Source organism: Grampus griseus (assembly GCF_964374135.1).
Source record: "Grampus griseus genome assembly, chromosome: 1".
NCBI classification, from domain to species: Eukaryota; Metazoa; Chordata; class Mammalia; order Artiodactyla; family Delphinidae; genus Grampus; species Grampus griseus.
Window position 1 is genome coordinate 58512006 of NC_139017.1, and position 24874 is coordinate 58536879.

The 24874-nt window shown below is 45.5% G+C and overlaps 1 protein-coding gene across 2 annotated transcripts in view; it reads left to right on the forward strand.

Moving 5' to 3' along the window:
• PAPPA2 (pappalysin 2) overlaps positions 1 to 8975 on the forward strand; it is a gene marked incomplete at its 5' end in the record, with an annotated part of 281240 nt that extends 272265 nt beyond the window's left edge. For both annotated transcript variants that reach the window (XM_082656927.1, XM_082656928.1), the window contains 2 exons: positions 4319 to 4417; positions 6592 to 8975. In XM_082656927.1, the coding sequence (XP_082513053.1) occupies positions 4319 to 4417; positions 6592 to 6666 (174 nt within the window). In that variant the 3' untranslated portion in view covers positions 6667 to 8975. The remainder of the gene's footprint in view (positions 1 to 4318; positions 4418 to 6591) is intronic.
• Positions 8976 to 24874: the final 15899 nt, after the last annotated feature.

Sequence of the window (24874 nt, forward strand, 5' to 3'; positions counted from 1 at the left end):
AACATCAGTGTGCTCATGGGTTCTGTTGCAAGCTGTAGAAGAAAAATGTTCTTAATCAATTCACATAATAGAGGTACTATCAGCCAATCAGTCAAAGTTTATGGAACCCTTCCTGACAGTGGGCTCTGTGATGAGCAGTCTGGGACAACCTGCCTATCTATTTTTACGCTCTCCTTTCACTTGCACAGTTTTCTCAGGCCCCTCTACCCCTCTGAATCATCCAGTGCTAAACTCTTTTTCACGTGGGCTAGATGTAGCAAAGCCAGCCCCTTGAAAGCTCATGTCGTCCTTTCCGCATCCCCACCCACCCCAAATCTGGACTAGGTACTTCTATCTGCATCTCTATGCTAGCACTCGTCATCATAAGCTATAACTGCAAGTGGGGGGTTCTCTTGAGGACTGGAGCCATGTTTTATTTCTCTCTGTACCCTCATAACAATGCCTGGTACAAATAGGTGAGGAATAAATGTTGAGTGATTGAATAAATGACTACATCCATAGGCAACAGACAGAGCTACCATTCCTATACCCAACTCCCCAGAACAATTTAAACAGAAAATATCACCAGATAATATAACATAAAGGAGAAATTGTCTTACTTCTGAGAAGTAAAGTCATGGATAGGATAGACTGACAGCCTTTCCTCTTTGTATTTCATCACTTACGCACTTCCATTCATATGGCCACCTCAACTGCCTGGAACATAGCCAGTTGGCAAGAAAAGCGTTCCTATAACAACTGAAATAGGTATCATCAAGCTCATACATCATAAGAAGAGCAACCCAGCCTCTCTCTCAGATTTAAGTATTCATTTTAGGTATAATTCTACAAAGCTTGACCCATGAGGGTGTGTGTGTGTGTGTGTGTGTTGAAGGAGGCTCATTTAGTAAAGGGGTAAATAGCCCAATGCAAAGAGCCTCCTTATAAGTAAAAAGGAAAAATATTCATGTTAATGACTTTGTATTCTATAAGCTATTAAAAGGCAGGGAAACAGGATTTTTTTTTAACATCTTTATTGGAGTGTAATTGCTTTACAATGGTGTGGTAGTTTCTGCTTTATAACAAAGTGAATCAGTTATACATATACATATGTTCCCATATCTCTTCCCTCTTGTGTCTCCCTCCCTCCCTCCCACCCTCCCTATCCCACCCTTCTAGGTGGTCACAAACCACCTAGCTGATCTCCCTGTGCTAAAGTGAGAGAGTGGCACGGACATATATACACTACCAAACGTAAAATAGGTAGCTAGTGGGAAGCAGCCGCATAGCACAGGAAACAGGAATTTTATACAGGTTTTTTTCTTTTGTGAAAACAATTAAAATGAAAATTAAAAAGTGGCTCTTAAAGAAATAAGCTTTAGGTACTTGAAAAATTCTCTTATTTGGAACACTTCGTTTTCTGATGTTACAGGAAAATGAGGTGCCATGTATGGGTAGTGAAGAATTCACCTATGGACACGTTGTGCAGAGAAGCCAAGCCTTGTACCATTCCTTGGGGAAGCTTCCTGTGGGGAGGAGTGATGTCCCAAGTCAGACACCTTTCAATTATTGAGATTTGCGTCCCCCAATCTAGTCCAGTCTTCAGATACTTTAAAAACTTTGGATCGATTAGTCATTTTTCCCTTCCTATTTTTTTCATTGTAACTTTGGACTCAAGCTGTCAAGCTTTCAGGCACACGTTGCCATAGGAGACTGTTTGTTTAGGGTGGAGTAGTTATTTTTGGCAGGTTAGGGGAGGAGCAATTAATTCTAATAGGTATATAGTAAATTAAATACTTGTGCCTTTCCAACCTTTTCTCTGTATTTATGCTCCTTTTTATAAATTCCCTTCTCTTCCCAGATGACCCTTTAAGAACATTCTAGAAATCATGTCCAGGCTATAGCCATCAAAGTCTAGTGAGCTCTAGAGAAGGTCGCCTAGACAATTTCTAATCTTTTCAACATACCTTCCCTAATACTCTTGAGATGAGAAGCCATCCTTGGGGAAGAGGTTGGAAAGAAAGATTCCCAGGATCTTTTATTAATCCACTCAAATGTCTGAGTTGTTCTTATGAAAAGGAAGATCTTTAGATTTCCCTTTAATCCTCCATATTGAAGACCATACTTTTATATGTAGGAGAAGTATTTTGGGTGCTCTTTGGATTTTTATAGACGATTACATGAAAAAGAAAGAAGAAACAGATTAAGTTTTGCCAATGAGTCAGTCAGGGTTGGAGGAAAAGTAACAGATGCAGTGTTAGATGAGGAAGATATACTCCAAACACTGGAAAAAGAAAATTCTGGGGGAATCTCAATGGATGTATCTGGTCCTCCCAGGAGAACCCAAGGGCATCTATAGGTGTTAAGGATGCAGCTAGTTGTATTTTGACTCCTATTTGGCTGCAATTGTAGATTCAAGTTATGATTATGTAGTTATTCCCAGTTCTCCAGAGGCAGAGTAACTGGCTCCAGGGTTAAAGACAAATGCTCATCTCAAAATCTATGTCTTTTATCCCAGTGAGGCGTGTGTTGAGAACAGAATTCATTTTCACTTCCTGCTCTCAACTGACATTGCTGTGCAGCTGTGTGACAGCTGTTGAGTTCCACCCCACAAGTAGCAGCTTCTCAGAGGTTCGCAAACTGGTATACATCTGGAATGATGTTCAAGTGACCTCAGGACCCCATAGAATAAATCAAAACATTGAAGAAATAACTTGGATGAGCTCATTCTGATGTAACTCAATTGCTGAAAATTATTCAATGGCCATTAAAAAAAATATTTGTATTTATTTATTTATTTTTGGCTGCGTTGGGTCTTCGTTGCTGTGCGCGGGCTTTCTCTAGTTGCAGCGAGCGGGGGCTACTCTTCGTTGTGGTGCACGGGCTTCTCACTGCGGTGGTTTCTTTTGTTGCAGAGCACGGGCTCCAGGCGCGCGGGCTTCAGTAGTTGTGGCACATGGGCTCGGTAGTTGTGGCTCGTGGGCTCTAGAGCGCAGGCTCAGTAGTTGTGGCGCACGGGCTTAGTTGCTCCGTGGCATGTGGGATCTTCCCGGACCAGGGCTCGAACCCGTGTCCCCTGCATTGGCAGGCGGATCCTTAACCACTGCGCCACCAAGGAAGTCCCTTAATGGCCATTTTTTACTTTAGTATCTATTTCATCAAAGCAGAGTGAAATAGGGAACAGTCCTTCTATTTGACATTTAAGGAGGGTGGGGGAAGAGAAAGTGATTTGAATGTGTGAACTGGAAGGTGGCCTCAGGCCTCAAGAGTCTACTGACTGTCCTGTGGCCCAAAGAGCTTGACTACGAGATGCTTCCTGAGGCTTCGCAATTGGGTATCCACTCAGGGTGGGGAGCAGCTAATGTGACTGAGTAGGTGGGCTGCCTGGGCTGGTGCACCCTCCAGGATGCCGTGGGACACTGTTTCCTTCTGAGAGTGGTTCTAGAGAAACAGTGCGTTGGGCTGCTGAGCTATTTTTTTAACTGCTCGTTGCTGTTCTTATCATACATTCCCTTTTGGGGTGAAACACTCCACTAACTCTGGTTTGGCCTGGGCCCCTTTCCCATTTTGGTCCTGTTAACTTGCAGCAGTAACAGGAGTAGATGGAAACCGTTTGGCTTCCTCTGCTCTAACCCTGTGTCTACCTGCTGTGAATGAAGTAGCTGTACATGTGGGCTGATTTGTGTTCCGGCACTGGTGTCCCAAACCCTAGGACCACTGCATTCTGGACAAACATCATTTGAGTCTATAGCAACCCAGGCCTATTAGGGTCTCTAAGTACAAGGACCAGAAGAGATGGGGGTTATGGTCCTTAATCTGTGAGAAGCAGCAAAAAACCAAGATACATGACTTCTAAGCCTAAACTCTGCTTGACCTAGCTGTGTGACCCGGAGTAATTTTTGTCATCTCTATCCCCATTTCCTCACTGATAAAATGGGACTTTAAAAGCCAAACCTGCCTGATGCACAGGTTTTCCTGATGATCAACAGAGTTAACATGTGTGAAAATATTTTGTAACCTACCTAATGATGTAAAGACCTACTATTACCAGAAAGTGAAAAAGTTGATCAAGGAATTAAAGGAACCATCCTGGTCCCTAGAGTAGGCCAGAAGCAGATACTGGTGGTGAAATTTGACAGTTCCTGCGATCCAATGGTCTTATCTTGAGACTTTTCAACTTCTTGAGAGTGTTAGGTCAATTTTTACCCTGCCCCCTTTGGTGCTCGCCCATAATAATGTCTCGAGTTCCATGGATTATGTTGGGAGTGGGATGAGTGGGAGACTAGGGTGAAGCAGAGTGAAGTTGTACTTAGACCGTGACTTGCTACCTCCTTACCAGCCTTTCCAAGCAGATGGTTGGTGTGATACCATCAATAACCGGGCCTACTGCCACTACGATGGGGGAGACTGCTGCTCTTCCACGCTCTCCTCCAAGAAGGTAAGCGAGGGCACCTGGGAGTGGGAGGGAGAGGGTAGCAGTTCCAGGAATAGAGGCAGGAGCTTTGGCTAGCTCTCCTTCGTGGTGCATCATAATTTGTTTTTCTTCAACAGTCAAGAAGAGGGAATGATAACGAACAAACATTGGAGCTTCTACAGTGACAGGATTAAGGATAGTAATTTTAGGATAGGTTGTTAGAAAACACTAGTCTCTCATTGTCAGTCCTGTAACTGCTAGAGAAAAGCCATGCTTCTGCTGCTCAAAGACTCCCACCTGCTTATCGTTGCCCAGGAAAAGTTTCTGTAGGCAGGGAAAAATGGCCTCCACTCCTTGGAGAGGCAGGATTATCCACGAAGTGGTATCCACTTATTATTAAACTTCACAGCTAAATGAATAATCCTATAAGGTGTATTCCAAGCACATTGCAGGTGTATGTTGAGCGGCCACCACGAGCTACCTGGAGCACTCCCCTGCTGTACCCTGAGCAGTAGCCCTTTCCTTGATGCCGTTTATCCTGTTGCTCTGGACTCTATTAAAATAGAAGATATGCTTAAGCTAAGCCTATAAAATTGAATAGGCTGAAAATTTGGAATAATACGGATGAAAACCCAAGAGCTCCAAAGATAACTGACGCTAGTTGGCCGATTTGATGAATCAGAAATACACAAGAATGTTTCCTTCCTTGTATGTGTCTCCACAATAAAGTCACGTCTGCGTGATTACCTCTACACAGACCTGAATACTCCTCCTAACGGCTAATATTTACTGATGGCTCACTCTGTGCCAGGCATTGTTCTCACCACTGACATGAATTAACTTATTTAGTACAGAGAGCTCAGGGACTTTTGTATCACTGTTCAATTTGGCCCCCTTTTGCTCTAAAACCCAGCAAATCCCAAACCATGAGAAACAGATCAAGAGCTTGGATTGCAGGGCAGACATCATGCCAACTAGTTCCTGGTCTCACTTGAAGAAAGTAACTGGTCAAGGATCCCATTTCTACTCAGGAAGGCATAACCACTTCGGAAGAAAGCAGTCAATTCTCTCCCCATCTCCATCTCACACTCAGCAGATCTAGGGTTTTTCTTTCATGGATTTTGGTGCCTGTGGCCAGTATACACATGAATCAGGATTGAAAAAGCATTTCACCCCTGTTGACTCCTAAATTACATTTAATTCATATGTGAAAATATGCTGGGAAATTTCCTCAAACCCCACCACCCGTTCTCCAGCCCACTTGCCCAGTCACCCAGCCTATCTCTTCAGTGTACTTGGACTATTAAATAATATGCTGATCTATTGTTGTTTCATTTGACTATCCATGCCCAAAGAGCAGAATCTTTGCCACTTTTACATCATGTCTCCTGAATGCCCAGTTCTCTCTGAAGCTAATTATGGACACTCAAAAAGTATGATTATCTGTTGGTAGCAGTGCAAGCAGGAAGAGAGCAACTTTTGCTGGACCATCTCTAACCTGGGGGAGGGATAATTACATAGCAGGAAGGCAATCTAGCCACAAACAACGGGTAGAGAGATGCATTGTTTCACCAAGCCAAAGTATATCCTGGGTTCAAGAAGGGCAAAACCTCAAGCTTATGAAGATAGAAGAGATGATTCTATGGCCCCAAGAACATCAAAAAAGTAGAAGACATAGAGCTAGGTAATAGAGCCTTGGTTTTCCAGATCGTAGTGTCATGACCTTGAGTTAAGTCACCCTACCTCTCTTGACCTTCTCTGTAAGAAGAAAATACTAACGTTCATCTTACCTACTTTACAAAGATTTTGTGAAGGTTGATAATAACGACAAAAACATTAACAGCAGTAGTTTTGAACACTAGTGGTAATATTAGAAGTAGTAGTAACAGATATTAGAGGTGCCTAGAAATGTGTGTTTCATATCCATCATCTTATTTAAACTACACTAACACCCTCTTGGGTAGTTGCTGTTGTCCTCCCACTTTATATATAAAGAAAGTGAAGCAAGGAAGGTTTACCTTGCCTAAGGAGACATGGTGTGTAAGTGAAAGAACCGAGTGTTAATTTCAATTCTGTGATACTAACACGCAACCCCACACTTCCTCTGGGACCAAGTGAGAAAAAAAGCAAAAGCTGGTTGCACGTGTGACGCTTGGTGCAAAAATGAGTGATTGCAACGTCTCTTTGATTTCTCCTAGGTCATTCCATTCGCTGCTGACTGTGATCTGGATGAATGCACCTGCCGAGACCCCAAGGCGGAAGAAAACCTGTAACTGTGGGATCAAGCCCCTCCTTCCACTGCCCTGGAGGCAGTAAGAATCAGAGGCCTCCACAAAAGGAAACAAAAGATGAACGAAGAAGAAAGGTCATGAAATGAAGGAAGGAAGAAGAACACCAAGGATCCTATAAGAAATGCAAGAGGACGTTTACAGGTGCCAACTATTGCATCAAGTAGCCCAAGGAAGGGTCACAGGCAAACATTTCTTCAAAGAGGCAGTTGATTTAAAGTGGAAAGAGAAATATGATATATATACAAGGACTCTCCTTCCCCATTTATATTCTATCATCAAATCCCATCCTCAACTCTTGCCCTGCTCCCTACTCTGCATCCTGCCAACTATTCAGCCCCACCCAACTTGTAAACCAATACCAAAATACTAGAAGAGAAGTTGCCAGGGACACTCTGCTCATACCCATTTTGAATGGATGGCCATCTTTCAGGGCTCGTCTAATCTAAACTGGCTCTCTCCCTTTCTTTGTGTAGTCTCCCTTAGTAATAATGAGGTTAGTTATTAATTCTTTATAAGTATTTAAACATAATGATATAAATATATTATATATATTATATTTTTTGCTGTCTACTAAGCTAAAAATTATCCATTGTTCCACACATGCTGCTGTGAAGTTCACGTCCAAAATGAATGCTGAGGGTTTGAGGACCGAAAGACAAGTTCTTCTGCCATCTTTCTATTCCTAGGGATTGGCAGGCTGAGAGGGAACTGGGGAAGGAAAGGGAGAGATTAGATGGAGTTTTTGATAATCACATGTCAGCTAATCATCTTTTTATGAACTGGGAGCTGAGCCCAGTTTGAGGAGATGGGGGCTTGGAATGATAATACTAAAAGGCATGGAAAGGTGGGTGGGGTTATCCATTGGTGATGGGTCCAGGAAAACTAGACTATGGTTCTTGAGTATCCATCCAAAAAGAATCCATTCTCTTCAGTTCTTGGAACTCTTCGTTGCAGTTGGTGAGGCCCAGGATTTTCTGCACTTCCACAGGTGCCTGTTCCAAGTGTGGCTCTCAGCCAGTCACTCAGTCCACAAGTCTGTATGTAGGCTCACGCTCCCATCACCAGGATTACAGGAACTCACACATTCCTCATACTTGGCCTGTGGTCTCCCTTCTCCTAAGTCTCCAAGCCTGGCCATCATTCACAGCCACATGACCTATTGTTGACTTTCTGGGGAAAAAATGTCACGGAAATGACATCGGGGAAAGGTGGAGGAAACTGAAGAACAGGCAGGTTTGGAGGAGGCCATAGACAGGGGAGAAGTCAGGGTAAATCAGAGCCCAGGGCTGGAGGATGAATTGAGTCAAGGAGACTCAGCCTCGTTCCGAGTCTCCACAGCAGACCAAAGGGGATCTTTTGGACAATGCAGACTCGGAGGTAAATTCTATTCAAGTGTGATGTGTCAAATGTGTCCCAGAGAGAGCACTTTGAGCAAGCTGTGAAAGTAACATGGAGCAAGGGTGACACTCTGTGGGGAGAGAGAAGAATTTCAGCTGCTTAGGGTCCATTTTGTCGTTGTTACCCTTTCTTGTTCAATAGATGGACTGTATGTGAAATGACCGCGTTAACCTGCCTCTGTTTACGTCCTGGGCTGACTCATTTTGCACGTGGTCTACTGCAGTTGTTCTTTAGTGACGATTTATGGATTAGGCCTTGGTGAAAGAAAGTAAGGAGCTAGTTTCTTGTTCAACACCCCAGTTTATCATCTCAGGAAGGGAAGAACAGGCAAAAGTTCAAGGGCAGCCTTGGTCTCCCTGGATCGCCTGCTCTGGCTCTGACCACAGTTTTCTATTCTTCCCATCAACCCTGAAAGCAGTGGCTGTGCAAATATCAATAGAAAGAAGAAATGCTTCCCCCACTATCTTGAGCCAGCCTTCACGTAGGAAAGAACAACATATTTATCTGTGGGGATCTGAAATGAGGGTGGCAAGGTCACCGGGGAAGGGAAAGAGCAGAGTCTGCCCATCCAAAATACTCTTGTTCTCTGTATTTCCAGCCGTAATGGAAACAATAGCCTAGATACCTACTGTTCCCTATCTGGGTTCACATTTAGTGCCCCCAAGAAGAGAATATTTATTTCTGGGATTCTAATAGGCTTCAGTATGGAAAGGACAGAAGAAGAGTTTAGATTCTTCATTTTAAAACAGTTGTAAGATGGTTATCCAAATTTCCTGAAGCATATCAGACTCTGTGCAGGGGAATCCTGCCATGTCTGAGCTTGGGAGTTATCCTGGGCTTCACCCAGCTCAGGAAGGCTACATCCACCCCCCCCCCCACCTCCTCCCACCCCAAGCCCCAGGAATACGGAGCCTGTGGTTCATGCCAGCATGGATCTGGGCTCAGTCTTCCCACAGGAGTTACAGTGAGAATATTTCTCTTTTGTACTTCATTTTAAAGTATTTCATTCTCTGTTGGCAACATCTGCACTCCATCGCTGCCCTGGGAAGGTGAGAGGAGGGTTCTGGGGGGTGTGTGGAAAGCCTTTCAGGCTACAGGCTGCCCAGCCCAAGTCAGTCCTGGCCATTCATAGATGGCAGGTTCTTCCAGCCTTTGTCCCTGGAGCCTAGTGCTTCGAGCTCCTCAGGTCACTAATAAAGTTGAAGCTCTAAGACACCACGGTCACAAATCCCCAGTGGATATTAACTCACACTCACTGCATGTGGTGGTCTGCATTCTGCTGCTCTTCCCCATACATGGGGCCACAGAGGGCCTCTCCCAGAGGCTCTTCCATTTGTTTCCTTGTTCCAAAATCACTTCTCTGCTTCTTCTTTTTCCCAGTAACTAGGAGCGCTGGGGTCCAGGTTGCCTAGGGCTGGATGACTCTGATGATTAGTGTGACAGTTTCCAACTAGAGAGATGAGAGGGCAGAGTGGGGAGAATGGTCAGCTGACAAACTTGTACATGAAAGTAAAGAGCTATTCTTGATTCTCTCTTTTCCTTCCCCCCCATTACAAGGCATTGGATTTGGCATGTCCTCTCCTCTGTGAGATCACTATTGAGTGTGTCAGTTAGCATCCCAAGGGGCTGGCTTGATTGGGAACACAGTGAAAGGAGCTATCTACTGTATTGTAACGTAAAACAGCTACAGCCAGTTATTTTGTAAGATTATAAAATAGTCATTAAAAAATCAGCACACAAAATGGGACGTGTCTTTGGTGTCTTATTCTTCGTTTAAATCATTCCATCACTTCCAAGTTGCCAGAGCACTTCATTTGCTTGTTTCAGGTCTGGACATCCATCATTGATTAACTGATGATTCTTTTCAGTCACTTGAAAACTATTTATTAAGTAAATGGTATGCATAAGGCAGATAAACATGAAAGTTCACAAGAAGAGATGACATATACAAAAGCAGAGTACACAGTAGTCATGTCAAGTGCCTCATGAGTTGTAGGAATAAAATGCAAGAATCATTTACAGTCCAGAGGCAGTAGCGTCACCTCTGGAGGCCAAAGGCAGGGAGTATTTGAAAGATGGTCCATGAAGGATGCATACGAGCTTGATAGGCAGAAATGGGAAAGGGGGAGAGAAGAGTCCAGGCAAAGTGAAGAACAGGGTTGACCCTATGGAAGCAGGAAGGGGAAAAGGCTGGGTGATAGCAGACGTCCCTGGGGCATCCAACTTAGCTAGAAGGGAGAACTCAGCTCACATGTGCCCTGCATTTGGCAAAGGCAATCTGATTTAATCCTCACAGACAGATCTGCAACTTCCACTATTTCATTTCACAGATGTGGACACCAAGTGTCAGTGTGTAAAGAAAGTTCCTTAAGGTCATATGCCTGGCACTAGAGTCAAGCCTGGTTCTGTGAGACACCAAGATAGATAAAAGAAGGAAAAGAAAAATGATGGTTCATAGGATGGGAAAAGGCAAAGGAGAAGTGGAGAGAGATGTCAAAGACAATGACTCTGCATTATCTTTATACCCATAAAGGTTATCATCACTGACAGAAAAGGGAAGCCAGGAGGAGTAAGCTTCTGAAGAAAGAGCATGTCTTTGCTTTTTGATAAAATCAGTTTAAAAGCCAGATAGAGGGCTTCCCTGGTGGCGCAGTGGTTGAGAGTCCGCCTGCCGATGCAGGGGACATGGGTTCGTGCCCCGGTTCGGGAGGATCTCACATGCTGCGGAGCGGCTGGGCCCGTGAGCCATGGCCGCTGAGCCTGCGCGTCCGAAGCCTGTGCTCCGCAACGGGAGAGGCCACAACAGTGAGAGGCCCGCGTACCGCAAAAAAAAAAAAAAGAAAGAAAAATTTAAGTTCATATTACTAAGTGCAGGTTGGGATGGGAATCCAACTTTTCTGTCTCCAAATGTGATGTACTTTCCACTACATGAAGTCCAGCCCACTAGACCCAGAATGAACTCAGATTTTCCCAGCTGAAATGGGAAAGTTAAATGTCTTTTTACTTGTTTATATTTCAAGGTGCTCATTGGTTTACCGGTGGCTTTCTTAGTAGCTGATGGTAAGAAAACTGACAGCAAACCTAGAGAATCGTTCCAGGGCCCTCTGCTCATGCCAGGCCCTGAGTATAAGCAGATGCCCTGCACATGCCCATTAGGCCAGCTGGACTGAGACATCTGGCAAGGCTGCCTTCTCCCTAATAGTTTCCCCAGGGAGAGTCCTGGAGAGAGACTTTGGACCTCTGGTTTCCATTGACTGACAAACTTAAATGACATGATGAGTCAGCTGGGAGACTCACTACTCTTAAGATTCCAGCCAATCAGATGTTGAGGGGCTCAGGATGGCAGGAGGGTAATATGGCTTTTCACTTATAAATAACTCCAGGGCATCTCTTGATCTGGCTTTGGGTCATCTCTTTTTATGTCACCCCAAGAAGACCACTGGTTCTGGACTGATAACATTTCCGTTTGCCCAACGGTTGGCTCAGAAAAAGGGATGGTGATGAGAATCTTGTATCTTGTGATATATGTCCACACCCATAAAACCTACACATGCCCTGGGTATTTGGAACAAAGTTAAGACTCATTCGAACATGATGATTGTTTCCAAGTGTGCGTGATTTGCTGATGATGCCTTTTTTTGTTTGTTTTCCCCTTGATCCTGCCACTAGATCCTCGGGTTACATTGCCAGTGTTAGTAAGAACTGGTGTGACAATGGCAGAGTTCATTCTTTTTTTTTTTTTTTTTTTGCGATACGCGGGCCTCTCACTGTTGTGGCCTCTCCTGTTGTGGAGCACAGGCTCCGGCCATGGCTCACGGGCCCAGCCACTCTGCGGCATGTGGGATCCTCCCAGACTGGGGCACGAACCCGTGTCTCCTGCATCGGCAGGCAGACTCTCAACCACTGCGCCACCAGGGAAGCCCCAGAGTCCATTCTTTGTTTTTTTTTTTTTTTTGTGGTACTTGGGCCACTCACTGCTGTGGCCCCTCCCGTTGCGGAGCACAGGCTCCGGATGCGCAGGCCCAGCGGCCACAGCTCACGGGCCCAGCCGCGCCCCAGAGTCCATTCTTAAAAGGATCTACAAGTCAAATCTGGTTAACATTCCAAATCAGTATAATAAAAATATTCCCAAGCCCTGAAAGATAGTACAGACCAACTACAATTTGCTAGTGTTCTTCGAATCAAATTTTCTTCTTAGGATAATTTAATATAGACAAGCTTCCTTTGCCTTGTCTCCACACAAAAGTCACTTATTCAAATGCAGAGAATAAATAAATAAAAGGAGAGTATTGACTTTTTAATGACTGCCAATCATGTTGTATCAATTTGCCTTTCCTCTCCAGGAGATAACTGCTATCTGAAGGCAGCTGCTTTGTAAAAAATATTTGTACTCTGAGAAGTCACATATTTAAATCTTACAAAAGGCTATCAGAGCTCAAGAAAGTTCCCATATCACAACTCGACATGTGCAGTTCGGAGTGCTTTCTGAATAGTAAAGCCAAGTTGTGTTAGGACACAATTTCCAAAGAATGATTTTGTTGGTAGCAAATCAATAACCTTTAGAATGATCCGTAAGAGAGTTCCTACAGTTTCTGCAAATGTCCTAGGAAATAGTGCTCATGAACTCAACACTGCTCTTGACTTCTCTACTTTGCCAGGTAACCTGCTAAAGGGACCTTAACTTTGAGAAGTCAGGCCATGACTGAGGAGCAGTCACTTAAATATGAGACATGAGGGCTTCCCTGGTGGCGCAGTGGTTGAGAGTCCGCCTGCCGATGCAGGGGACACGGGTTCGTGCCCTGGTCCGGGAGGATCCCACATGCCGTGGAGCGGCTGGGCCCGTGAGCCATGGCCACTGAGCCTGCACGTCCAGAGCCTGTGCTCCGCAACGGGAGAGGCCACAACAGTGAGAGGCCCGCGTACTGCAAAAAAAGATAAAAAAAAAAAAAAAAAAAGATGAGACATGAGAAGTATTCAGAGAGGTACAGAAATGCCCAAGGTGGCACAGCTAATAAGTGGCAGAGCCCTGATTTAGACCCTCGGAGTCTGGTTCTAGGGTCTATGCATTAACCCTCTATGCTCTGACAGAATGCTCCCTCTCTGGGGGAACCACACACGTAAAGCACAGTACTTAGGTTTATAGGTTCTCAGGCTTGAAAGGGTCTCCAAGAGACTGAATTATTCACATAACATTTCCTACCACGGGTTGTCCTGCCTAACTGTGCATCAGTCTAGTATTAAGGAAATCACTGTCTCCCAGGGCTACACATTTTACATCTGGACTGTTCTGACTTGAATGAAGCAAAAAAATACCCAAATAGCTGGTGATATCAATAAATACTTACTGAGCACCTATTCTGTGCCAGGTGCTAGGGATACGGCGGTGAACAAAACAAAGCTCCTTATTTGGAAAGACATTGGTGGAGACAGACTATACAGTGAAGAGTGCTACAAAGAAAACTAAGGTGCAGTAAGTGGGGTAAAGGGGGTCCGGGGTGGGTAAGTGCTAGTTTCTATAGGGAAGGTCTGTGAATACTTCTCAATAGCAGGAACTCAGCTGCCCCGTGAAAACCTGGGGGGAGAGTGAGCCAGAACAGGGAGCAGCAGAAGTGAGGTGGGAGAGAGCTTAGTGTTGTCTGCAGAAGAGCAGAGCGAGGGATGCAGGTGAGGGCAGAGAGGGCTGGGGGATGGGGAGGGTCACAGAGGGTCTCCTTAGCCGCGGTAAGGACTCTCTGGCTTTTCCTTGGAGGGAAATTGTTTCCCACACCAGTTTCTCTGTACCTGCACATAATCCATCGCCTGTGCTTGCTCTCACATCCATCCTCCTCCTTTCGGTTTGCCTTCCTCTCACCCCCGCTTGGGCTGCCATCACGTCCTCAACTGCCATGGTAACGTCACCAAGCCAGGTCCCTTCTCCTGTCTCTTCCCCAGCAGTCCGTTGGCACGAGCCTTCCACATCATTCCTCCTGTAGCACACCTCTCGTCCGGTCACCCGGGACTCAGGGAAAGGAGCTCACGGTGTCTGCCTGTCCTGAAGGATCAAACCACTCTCAGCACAGCCAACCTGTTACACTGGCTTCCCGCTGCTTCCGAACTAGTGGTCCCCCCCGGCCCCACACCACCCCCTGCCCCCGCCTTCCAGTCAGAGAGGATGCACCCACAGCCCCTGAGGCTCCTGCTTCTGCTTGTGCTAATCCCGGACCTGGATGCCCTCCCTCCATCTCCACATGCCCCAAAGCTGCTCATTTCCCAGTCCCCTCTCGTGTCCTCCAGTTCCGTGAAGCTGTGCTTCCTCCCCCATCCGATGAGATTTACTGTGTCCATGGCTCCGTATCGTCCTCCCCCAGGATCATCAACCTGATGGACTGATGTTTTGTTATCTGTGTTCTTGTCTTTCCCTCCTATTCAATCGTAAACTCTTCGAAGCCAGGTGAACTCAGGACTCCACGAGACCATGCGATACCTTTTCTGAGAAATGAAAAAAAAGCTCCCCTTCATCTGAGTGAAAGCAAACCAATGTCAGAGAGCATGGCTTGAAACGTACAGCACGGGCTGGATTTCTGGCCACATTCACCCCCTGCACCAGGCAGCCTCGGGCGAGACACCACTTTACATCTCTACATTGTAGCCCTACAAACACCAGCTTACTTGATTTTGGATCTCTGACACTGCTTTGCACAGTGCCTTACCTGAATAGAACCTTAAAATTTGCTGAATTGAATCCCAATCCTGATTCTGGGAATGTGAGAATCAAAAGAAAAGAAGATGTTGCGTTTGGGGTTGGAGGTGGGTGGGTGGGTCTGTGGACACTCGAGTTTTATGCTTTGACTGGTTCTTTAACAATAGTCTGAGCAAGGATAACACAGGGCCAACACAGAAGACTGGGTTGTGAGTGCATAGTTTCAAAATGACTCATTTTGAAGCTGACCATTGAATTCAGGGTGTGTCGGTCAGTTTTATGTTGAGGTGTGCTTTAGCTCAGTTAAGATGTGCACATTTTGGTTTTAGATGTGTAGTCCACATGGATTAGGAAGAAGTAGCAACTGTCGATTAGGCAAGATGGAGAATCTAAGAGACAACCTGACCTGAGACGAAGTGAATTGACCTTGAGCAAGTTATTTAATGGCTTAAGACTCAACTTTCCCATCTGTAAAATGGAATGATAATTCCTAACTTAGAGAATTTTCATGCAGGTTTACTACGATAATCATGAAGTGCCTTCCATGGAGGCACTTTTTTCTTCCTCTTTTTTATAAATTTATTTATTTATTTTTGGTTGCGTTGGGTCTTTGTTGCTGCACACGGGCTTTCTCTAGTTGCGGCGAGCGGGGAATACTCTTCGTTGCGGTATGCGGGCTTCTCACTGCGGTGGCTTCTCTTGTTGTGGAACATGGGCTCTAGGCATGTGGGCTTCAGTAGTTGTGGCATGCGGGCTCTAGAGCACAGGCCCAGTAGTTGTGGCACACGGGCTTAGTTGCTCCGTGGCATGTGGGATCTTCCTGGACCAGGGCTCGAACCCGTGTCCCCTGCATTGGCAGGCGGATTCTTAACCACTGCGCCACCAGGGAAGTCCCCATGGAGGCACTTTTAAAATGGTGATTAGAAGTATTATTACCCGAGATCAATAGAAGTATCCCTGGTACAGGAGGAACAGAGTAGTGGGGATGGTGATTGGCTGGCTTTTGAGTTTCCACCTACTTTCTGGCCTGGGATGTGAATTATTCTAATGGGTATTCCTCTCTCTCTCTCTCTCTCTCTCTCTCACACACACACACACACACACACACACACACACACACACATACACACACACACCCATATACACACACTCACATGCTCACATGCAATTAAGTGTTCTATGAACCTTTGGCTATGTTTTAAATATAATTTCATTTAAAGCCATGCTATGTGCCAGTTCGAGGCCCCAGATTAAATAGTTAGAATGTGACCCTGATTCCAAGTATTAAGGGGAGGAAAAAATTGTTTAAACTATGTCATCAAGAAATGTAATTTACTCACAATTTTAGAGGGTCATGTTGATGCCAGAGCATGTCCTGGGGCTCTGCCTGGGCAGCATACTCACGAATAAGCAAACTGGATCCACCCATACTAATTGTAGTTTTAGACAATTTACCTTCATGAAGTAAAGAGGGCCCCAGGCAAGGATCATGGCTTGGGGAGAGTAACAAGGTTTCCTCTAGATGTAAATGACATTCCTGGAGGTACCAAGGCATCAGGACTTGACTGTCTCAAAGTAAATTTTGGTAGAAGTTGTAGGCATTTATGTATTCATCTTGATCATTCGGAGAGTACAGACCTCAGACTGAAGACCTAGTGTGGACTCCCAGTTCAAGGAGATGTTGGGCAGATGAGTCTTTCAGGGCCCGTTTATACAGTGGGGATGAGTTTATATTTGCAGGGCTATTATGAGCACTCGATAGGGTAACCTTAGTAACCCTTGAAAGCACTTGGTATACAAAGTGTTCCGTGTGAGTTTCTTTCCCATAGCACGGCTGGAGTTCAATAAATACTTATTAATAATAAATATTTATTAGTGAAAGAATTTCCTTCCTTCTTTTCCATTGAAGTGCCCCGTACCTTCCTATTACCATTTCAGGTGTACTTAAAATCTCACCACTTGTTTCCAGTTTCCATTCATGCTATAGCTCAGACAAGAGTTTCCCCTGAGCTAGTTAAGGCTTCGGGGAAGAGGAAATCGGACAGGAAAGAGTTGAATCTGGAGAAGGGTTGAGTCTGGCAAGACCTGGAGGTGAAGGCAAGATCAGATTCTGGCAATATCTTTTCCAGGCTCTAGAAGGGAGTTCCAGGCCTCCTTCCTCATAAACAACTTGGCCAGCAGTTGTCCACACTACCTCATTATTATCAGGATTTTATGAATCTCCTGGCTCGTGAAGCCTCATCTAAGCGCTGGGCTTCAGACACAGACCCCGCCTTGACCTCAGGCTCTTGTGTGCTCCCCAACACCAGCTCTTCAAGTCATGCCAGTCCCACCCCCTCACTGTCCTTGTGGTCTTATCTCTCCCGGCGCCAGCGTCTTTCCAGACTCGCCTCTTCAACCCACTGCTGCCCATTCCCGTGGCTAACACACACCACGGATCTGTCTTCTGTTTGATCCAACCGTGAGGGTTTTGAGATCCCAGGTCCATGCCCACAATGAGAATACCACGCTGGAGAAGGGCAGGCAGCAAAGGAAAAGACAGAAGTGAACGTTTGCGGGGAAGAACTTTCAAAGTGCCTGCTCATTCCCTGAAGAATGTCCAGCTCAGAATTTTTGGGGAAAAAACAATAATTTGTAGATCAAGTCTCTCTTGGCTTTTTGTGGAGTTTTCCAAATTTCTTCTGGGAGGTCCCCGTGCTGTGCCCGGGGGAGAGGAAAACCCACACCTGGGAAGTCAGCTTGTCTTTTCCGTGCCTGTCTTCGTCCTGAGGAGTCCTGAGAGCTAGGGCACTCCTTGCTCGTGGCCTCAGCCCGGGCTCTGTGGGGAGGAGTGAAGCTCCCCTCAGACATTCCAGCGGCTGCTCAAACCCAGTGGCACTTTGTTAAGTTCTGGGCTACACCCTCTCCTTTGAGTGTCTGCTGGTATTGCTGTGGCAGCCAAATGCCCTTTCTTTATGTTCCCCTCTCCTTGCCCCACACCAGTCAGCTCCACCGCCAACACCTCTACTGTGGGTCTCTTCAGATTCCTTCCTAGTCGCCAAGGGACATGGAAGCTACAGGGTGAGGATCAAAACATCGTCCCCTGTCTGATACCCGAGAGTGAGGAAGGTCCAGAGACCTGAGGTGCTTTAGACTGACCTTGGTCAGGGGTTACCGCGGTGTAGGCACAGTAGATCCATGTGTGTGGTTGAACGCTTCCGTTCTAGAACTGTAGAGACATCTGCATCATTGGAACGGTCTGCCTGAGAATACGACCAGGCTGGAGGGTGGGAATGACTTTTACGCCAGGAGAGACACAAAAGTCAGTGAGATCAGACATGGGAGGAATTCCATTTCCATGCATGCCAATAAACTCACGTCACAGGAATCCTTGAAAGTGCATAGGCCCAGCTCCCTAGCCACGCCTTCTCCACAGCAGGGACTGACGCTGTGCCGAATACCAGGAAGCAGCAGCAAGACGTGGACATGTAAGGATCGCCGAGTCCCATTTGTCGGTTCTGCTGCGTACAAGGAAACCCCGACCCCCCCATCGGCAAAACAAAACAAAGAGAAACAACAGACCAAAAAAACATGTTCAGTCAAGTTTTGCTGTTGGTTTAGTTGAATCACCCTGTTGATGTCACGTAGGTTCCAAATCCCGGGGTGATTTAGGTGGGACACACTGCAGCATCGGAGAGCAGTAAAAAGGGTGCACTCTGGCTCCCACACTTACCTACCTTACGGCCTTGGGACAGTTACTTAAGATTTCCAACTTTCCTCATCTGTAGAATGTAGATATTAACAGTATCTGTCCACAGGCTTGTTGGGAGAATTAGACAAGAGAAGCCATGTCAGAGTGATTAGCTGGTGCCTGGCACATAAGAAGCAATTGATCAGTGTTACTCGCTATTAAAAACAACAACGTCTTCAGTGACAAATCTCACATAAAATGGTAACACCTCTTAGAGAAAGTTCAGTTTCAAAGACAGCACGTTGTAGTATATACAGAAGTTGAAATATAATGTTGTACACATGAGACGTGTAATGTTATAAACCAGTGTTACCTAAAAAAAACCATAGGGAAAAAAGAATGCATAGTATAAACTTGAAACATGTTTTCTTGCTACCCTATCATGTTGTCAAGAAAAAGCTACTGGGAAAGGATAAAGGGCTGTGGCACATGTGGCTCCATTTCAGTGTCTAAGAACAGTAAAGACAGCCAGGGAGCACCGATACTGTGGAGCACTTACTAGGTGTGTTCCAGGCATTGTGCTAAAGCATTACCTCACTTAATCTCCAGGCCACTTGTGCCAGTTATTAAGCTACCGTCTCTCAGCTCAAACCCACCCTCTTGTCCTCTGCTTTGTGATGCTGCTGTTGAAACACTGCAAACTTGTTCCTTTTTGTCAGTTTCATGTAATGGCTCTTTACCGTGGCGGCAGCAGTTGGTTCTAGTCTCTGTCATCTTTGTGCCCTTGAAGGACCAGCTCTATTATGTTCTCACAAAGAAACTCCATCACCAAGCAAATGGCCTCTCCTTGAGGAAACCTACTTTCTGTTTCCTCCCTTTGCTCTCTGAGTCCAAGAGGGGTGGCTGCTTCCTGCAATTATTCATACCTCTGTGTTATCTCAGTATTTCACATAGTCTTGCTCTTTTGCTCCTCCAGTATCTTTTAACCAATTCCCTACATTAAATTCGCTCTGTGGAAATCTTGACTGCATCTTCACTGACACACTGTTCAAGAGGCAGAAACAGATGGAGACTTTGAAATCCTTTGTTTCCTGCCACCTAAGATACCAAATTAACACCATTAACACTATCTTAAAATACAGATTTAGAAATGAAAAAAGACAGTTCAGAAAACATAAATAAAAAGCTGTGAAAGTGATCACATAGTAATGGTGCCAGAGGTTTCAGAAATGCGTTTTTTGTTCTCACTCTATTTCCATTATCATTGCACAATGAACCTATATTCACTTTTAGATATGTCATAAGCTATATGACATTATTATATTATATTACGGTGCATACACAGGTGACCTTCCTGTAGAGTCCTGATTTTAGGTATTCTGTGTCTATTCTTTTTCTATGAGTTAGGGAAGACAAATGCGTGGCACACATTTTGCCATTCAGCATTTCCATATCCATGTTAGGCATTCATCACTCATCTCACCACTCTTTCTGGCCAGATACAGATCCAGTCTCAGAATCCTTTTCAAATCATAGGCAGTGGGACTTCCCTCGTGGTGTAGTAGTTGGGAATCCGCCTGCCAATGCAGGGGATGTGGGTTTTATCCCTGAACTGGGAGGATCCCACATGCCGCGGAGCAACTAAGCCTGTGTGCCACAACTACTGAGCCTGTGCTCTAGAGCCCATGAGCCACGACTACTGAGCTCGCGTGCCCTAGAGCCCACGCACCACAACTACTGAGCCCGTGCACCACAACTACTGAGCCCGTGCACCACAACTACTGAAGCCCACGTGCTCTAGGGCCCGTGTGCTGCGACTACTGAGCCCACGTGCTGCAACTACTGAGCCTGCGTGCTGCAACTACTGAAGCCCGTAAGCCTAGAGCCCGTGCTCCGCAACAAGAGAAGCCACTGCAATGAGAAGCCCGCGCACCGCAACGAAGAGTAGCCCCCACTCGCTGCAACTAGAGAAAGCCTGCGCGCAGCAACAAAGACCAAACGCAGCCAAAAAAAAAAAAGAAAATAAAAAAATCACAGGCAGCCACTACACTTGATCAAATTTAGCGCTCAAGTGAAAACCCATTCACCATCCTTGCGATCTACCTTCAAGTTTATGGAAATTTCTTTACTTTTGTCATCAGAATTTACATTCCAGATTGTCATTCAGATCCTAAAGAGTTATCAAACTTTTATGTCATATGATATGTAATAATTTTTAGTTTGAAGTACGTATTAGTTAAGACCCAGTTAGGAAAGCAGAACACATTTTAGATAATTCAACAGAGAAAATTCAAAATGGAAAACTAATTAGAAAGGCTTTGGAATAACAGAAAGGGCATGTGAAAAATCGTGGGCCAACCCCAAGATTGGCAACGGCGGGAAGCTCCTGCTTTGAGGAGATAAGACCGTGTTACTAAAACTCAGGACTTGGAGCCACCTAAAGGGAGCTGAAAGCATGGCAGGAGTTTGCTGGAGGAGTTCTGAGGCCAGAGAGGCAGCTGGAACCACAAAGAAGATGCTAACGACACCATCCAGTCAGAGAGAGGAAGAAATACACTGGTTTCCTTCCTCTCCCTGTCCTCCAATCTTCCACAAGTGCCTGCCATTGTCCCACGGGCTGGAAGCCTGTTGGCAAGGCTGTGTGGAAAATGTAGCTTGCAAGAGCCAGCTCTCTGTGACACAGAGCAGAGCAGCAGAAGGCTGGGGAATGGATCTGAGGACAAAGAGGCAGTTGGCTTTTGAGTAGTATGGGCATTACCAAGTTACACTCAACAGTCACTGGGGCAAAATGGCGGTGAAGGCATGTCCAACCTTGTCTTATCGACAGGCTCTTAGGTCCCGGGACACCACAAGGACATGGCAGGAGACGGTTTCATCTCTAAGCCAGTAGGTCACAGAACACTGTCTGACTCGTTGGACAGCAAAGGCCTCAGGGTTACCTGACATTTGAATTTTTCTGAACAAAGGAAGTTGCTCCTAATTATTAAGCGCAGAATATGGCTGAGGTTTTCTTCCTGGGAGAGGTAGTAAGAAATCAATTACACTAACGGGTAGCGCTGTGTGAACAGACATATTCATAAACTCTAAGAAAAGGCAGTTTTGGTGAAGAAACAAGATATCAAAACCTGTGCATTCCTACAGGAATCAATTCAATTACAGCACACACTGCAAAGCCCTGGCACAAAGAGGGGTTTTTTTCCCCCTCACTTTAGAATAGTGCAGACATGAGCCAAAGCCTGGAGTCCCACATGTATCAAGAGAAATTGTCAGCTGTTCTATATAACACTGAGGTTTCATTTGACACTAAGGTGCTCATTCATTGGTTCACTTGAAATGACAATGAGAAAGGAGGTGGTGATGGAAACAGGGCTGGGAGCCAGTAGGTTATCAAAATCAGGCTGGGTCCTGGATCAACATGACAAGCTATGCTGTCCTGAAGGGCAGGAGGTTTTTGTTTCCCAAGATCTCACTCAAGTATCGGGTGTTACCAAGGATGCATGCAGAGCACAGAGAACAGGGCAAAAGAACCATGAAAAGCCAACACAAGGCTACGTTCAGCAGATAGAGCTCGAGTCACGCTTTTTCTTGACTCTGCATTATCCTCACGGGACAGACAAAAAACAAGCCAAACAGACAAGCAAACAAGCTTGGAAACAAGCTATGCACCCTGAGTTGTTTTCCTAATCGTGGTAGGTTTGCATTGATCCAGCCACATTCTCTTTTATGGTCTGACATAGGGTAACCAGCCAGTGATGTGTAAAAAATCTCAGTGGGAGTTCTTCCCTTTCTAGGAAACTCAATGAGAAGCCAACTCATGAACGGCGGAGGCAGGATGGTGTAATGGTTAGAGTCAGACAGCCCTTGGTTGAGAGGCCTTACTTCTACTTCACTGTGAACTGGGGCAAGTTGTATAAAATCTCTGAGATTCTGCTTCCTCTTTCCTGAGAGTATCCAGTTCACAGGATTGCATGAAGATTGAGGATGAGCCTGCAGTTATAGTGTTTAGCACGGTGCCTGGCCCACTTTAAGTGTGGGATGTACATATTCACATCCAGGAGGTTCCAAGTGCAAAGGGGCAGAAAAGCAAAATAATTAGAAGAAACCCTTCTCTTCTACTATTCCAATTTTGTCCCCAATTGTCTTCTCCTTTCTCTTTTTTTTTTTTTTTTTTTTTTTGCTGGCCCTGGAACAACTGTCCCCCTTCCCAGGGCTTCCACTAAGTTCCTGAGGTTCGCCCTCTGAGAGGTATTGGGGTGAAGCATCCAGTCTTCTGTTTTGCTCTTCTCTGTTGCAGCAGAGATTCACTGCTGCAAGGTGGTGAGAGGGACGTTATGCTTACGTAGCCCAGCCCGGGGAAAATCACCTCTTCTTTTCACGGTGAATTCACACCCGGGACAGAAACTCAGATGCTCCGTCACTGGCTGGGTGGAATAGACACCGTTGAGCTCTCATCCGATCCCCTTTATTTAGCAGACCAATCCCCACAGTGGCTTAAAGCAATAACCATTTTATTGTGTTGCATAATTTTCAGGGCCAGGAATTCAGGCGGGGCTTGGCAGGTGATTCTCCTCTTCCATGTGACATTGATAGAGGTCGCTGGGTGGTGTGCAGCTGGCAGAGGGACGGGTCTCGAGGGGCCAAGACAGCTTCATTCATGTGTCTGGTGCCTTAGCTGGAATGTCTGGAAGGCTGGGCTCAGCTGGGACAGTGGCCCAGAGTGCTTACATGTGACGTCTCCAGCATGGTGGCCCCAGCACGGTGGCCTCAGATTTCTTCTCCAAGAGTAAGAGTTCCAGAGAAAAAGGCAGAAGCCCCAAGGCCTTTTATGACTCAGACTTGGAAGTCAGAGAGTTTCACTTCCATTCTCATCTATTGGTCAAAACAGTCATCAACCTGCCCAGATTCAAGGGCAGAGGCAGTAGAACACCATTCTAGTTGGGAGGCGTGTCGAAGAATTTATGGGGCCGTCTTTTAAAACTGCCAGTCTGTCTTCTTTTAATAATTCTCACTTGCGCGCACGGACCAGAACTGTCACGGTTACTTTTCAAGAGGGCCAACTAGCGCCTAGGCACTGAATAGCTGGCTATTGAAGAATTTAAAGGGAATCACATGCGCTGGTGGCAGCACAGATAACATCTATTTAAAGTTACATTGTAGAGAGGGGGCAGAAAAGATGGAGGTTCTGAGCTACAGTTCATAATAGCCAGCCTCTCCCAAATGCCTCTACAGAATGCAAGATAAGAATGTGTCAGGCAGGGCCTTTTGCAACATTATTCTTAGATGCCCAACATACAAATTTCAGCAACTCCCATAGAGTCCTGTATGTCTCTGTCATAGTTCTTGTCACCCTTGCAATGATGGGTTCAATGTCTAACTTTCCCTATAAAATGCCATTCTCGGTGACGGAGAACAAGCTTGTCCTACCACCCAGTGTATCTCCCGCACCACGCACAGTGTCTGAAATGCAGCAGATGTGCAATAAATACATTTCATTGGCTAAATATTTGGCGATGGTAGAAAGAAGATGAGAATAGCTAGTACCTAACAATAAGCTTATAATTTGCTGTGAAGGATTTAAGTTTTTTTCTACTTAAGATGATGGGCTATAAGACCTATGTATGTATCAACAGAATCTTAAGTATAACATTTAAAGCTTTAATAATTCCCCAGTTGGTCTAACCAGATCACTCCGATTATTAAAAGACACCGGTAACATCCACACACCCGACACTTACTGACAGCTTTGTTTATTATTTAGTTGATTATTCCATTTGTATAATTGTACAATGATTCTCTTTTAAACAATACTGCTATACCTGAAGTTGGTCACACTATACTCTCCCTTCCTTCTATAGTAGTAAAGTGGTTTTTTTCACACTCAGTTTTTTAATAGAACATTTTCAAATATCAAGAAGTGCGATTAACTGAAAGTAATGAACGGACCAAACTCCACGGAAGACAACCGCACACTCCGTTAAAGGTCTAGTGCTATTACAGTGGGCCATGTCCATTCAGGAGGAAACACCAGTGGCCTCGTGGGATCCCAGGGCTGGCAGAGTGTTGGTGGGTATAAGCAACTCCCTTAAGACCTGTTTGGCAGCTTGGAAAGTTGAGGTTTAATAGTGGCCCCGTCCGTCACCCTTCTAGTCAGAATGGGTTCCTGCAGTCAAACTGTGGGCAGTGTCGTCGGGGTGTGAGCGAGCTTGCCTTCCTTGGGCAAAATCCTCGAGTGAAATCCTCAGGGGGCCTGAGCACTCTCTCCTGCTCCACTCATATTGGCCTTATTTTTAACTTGAAAGTAGGTGGGACCCAGGCATAGAGGCTGTGTGTGCAGTGTGTATGTGTGTGTGTAGAGTGTGTGTGTGTAGTTTGTGTACGTAATGTGTGTGTCTGTAGTGTGTGTGTAGACTGTGTATATATAGTGTGTGTCTGTATATTGTGTG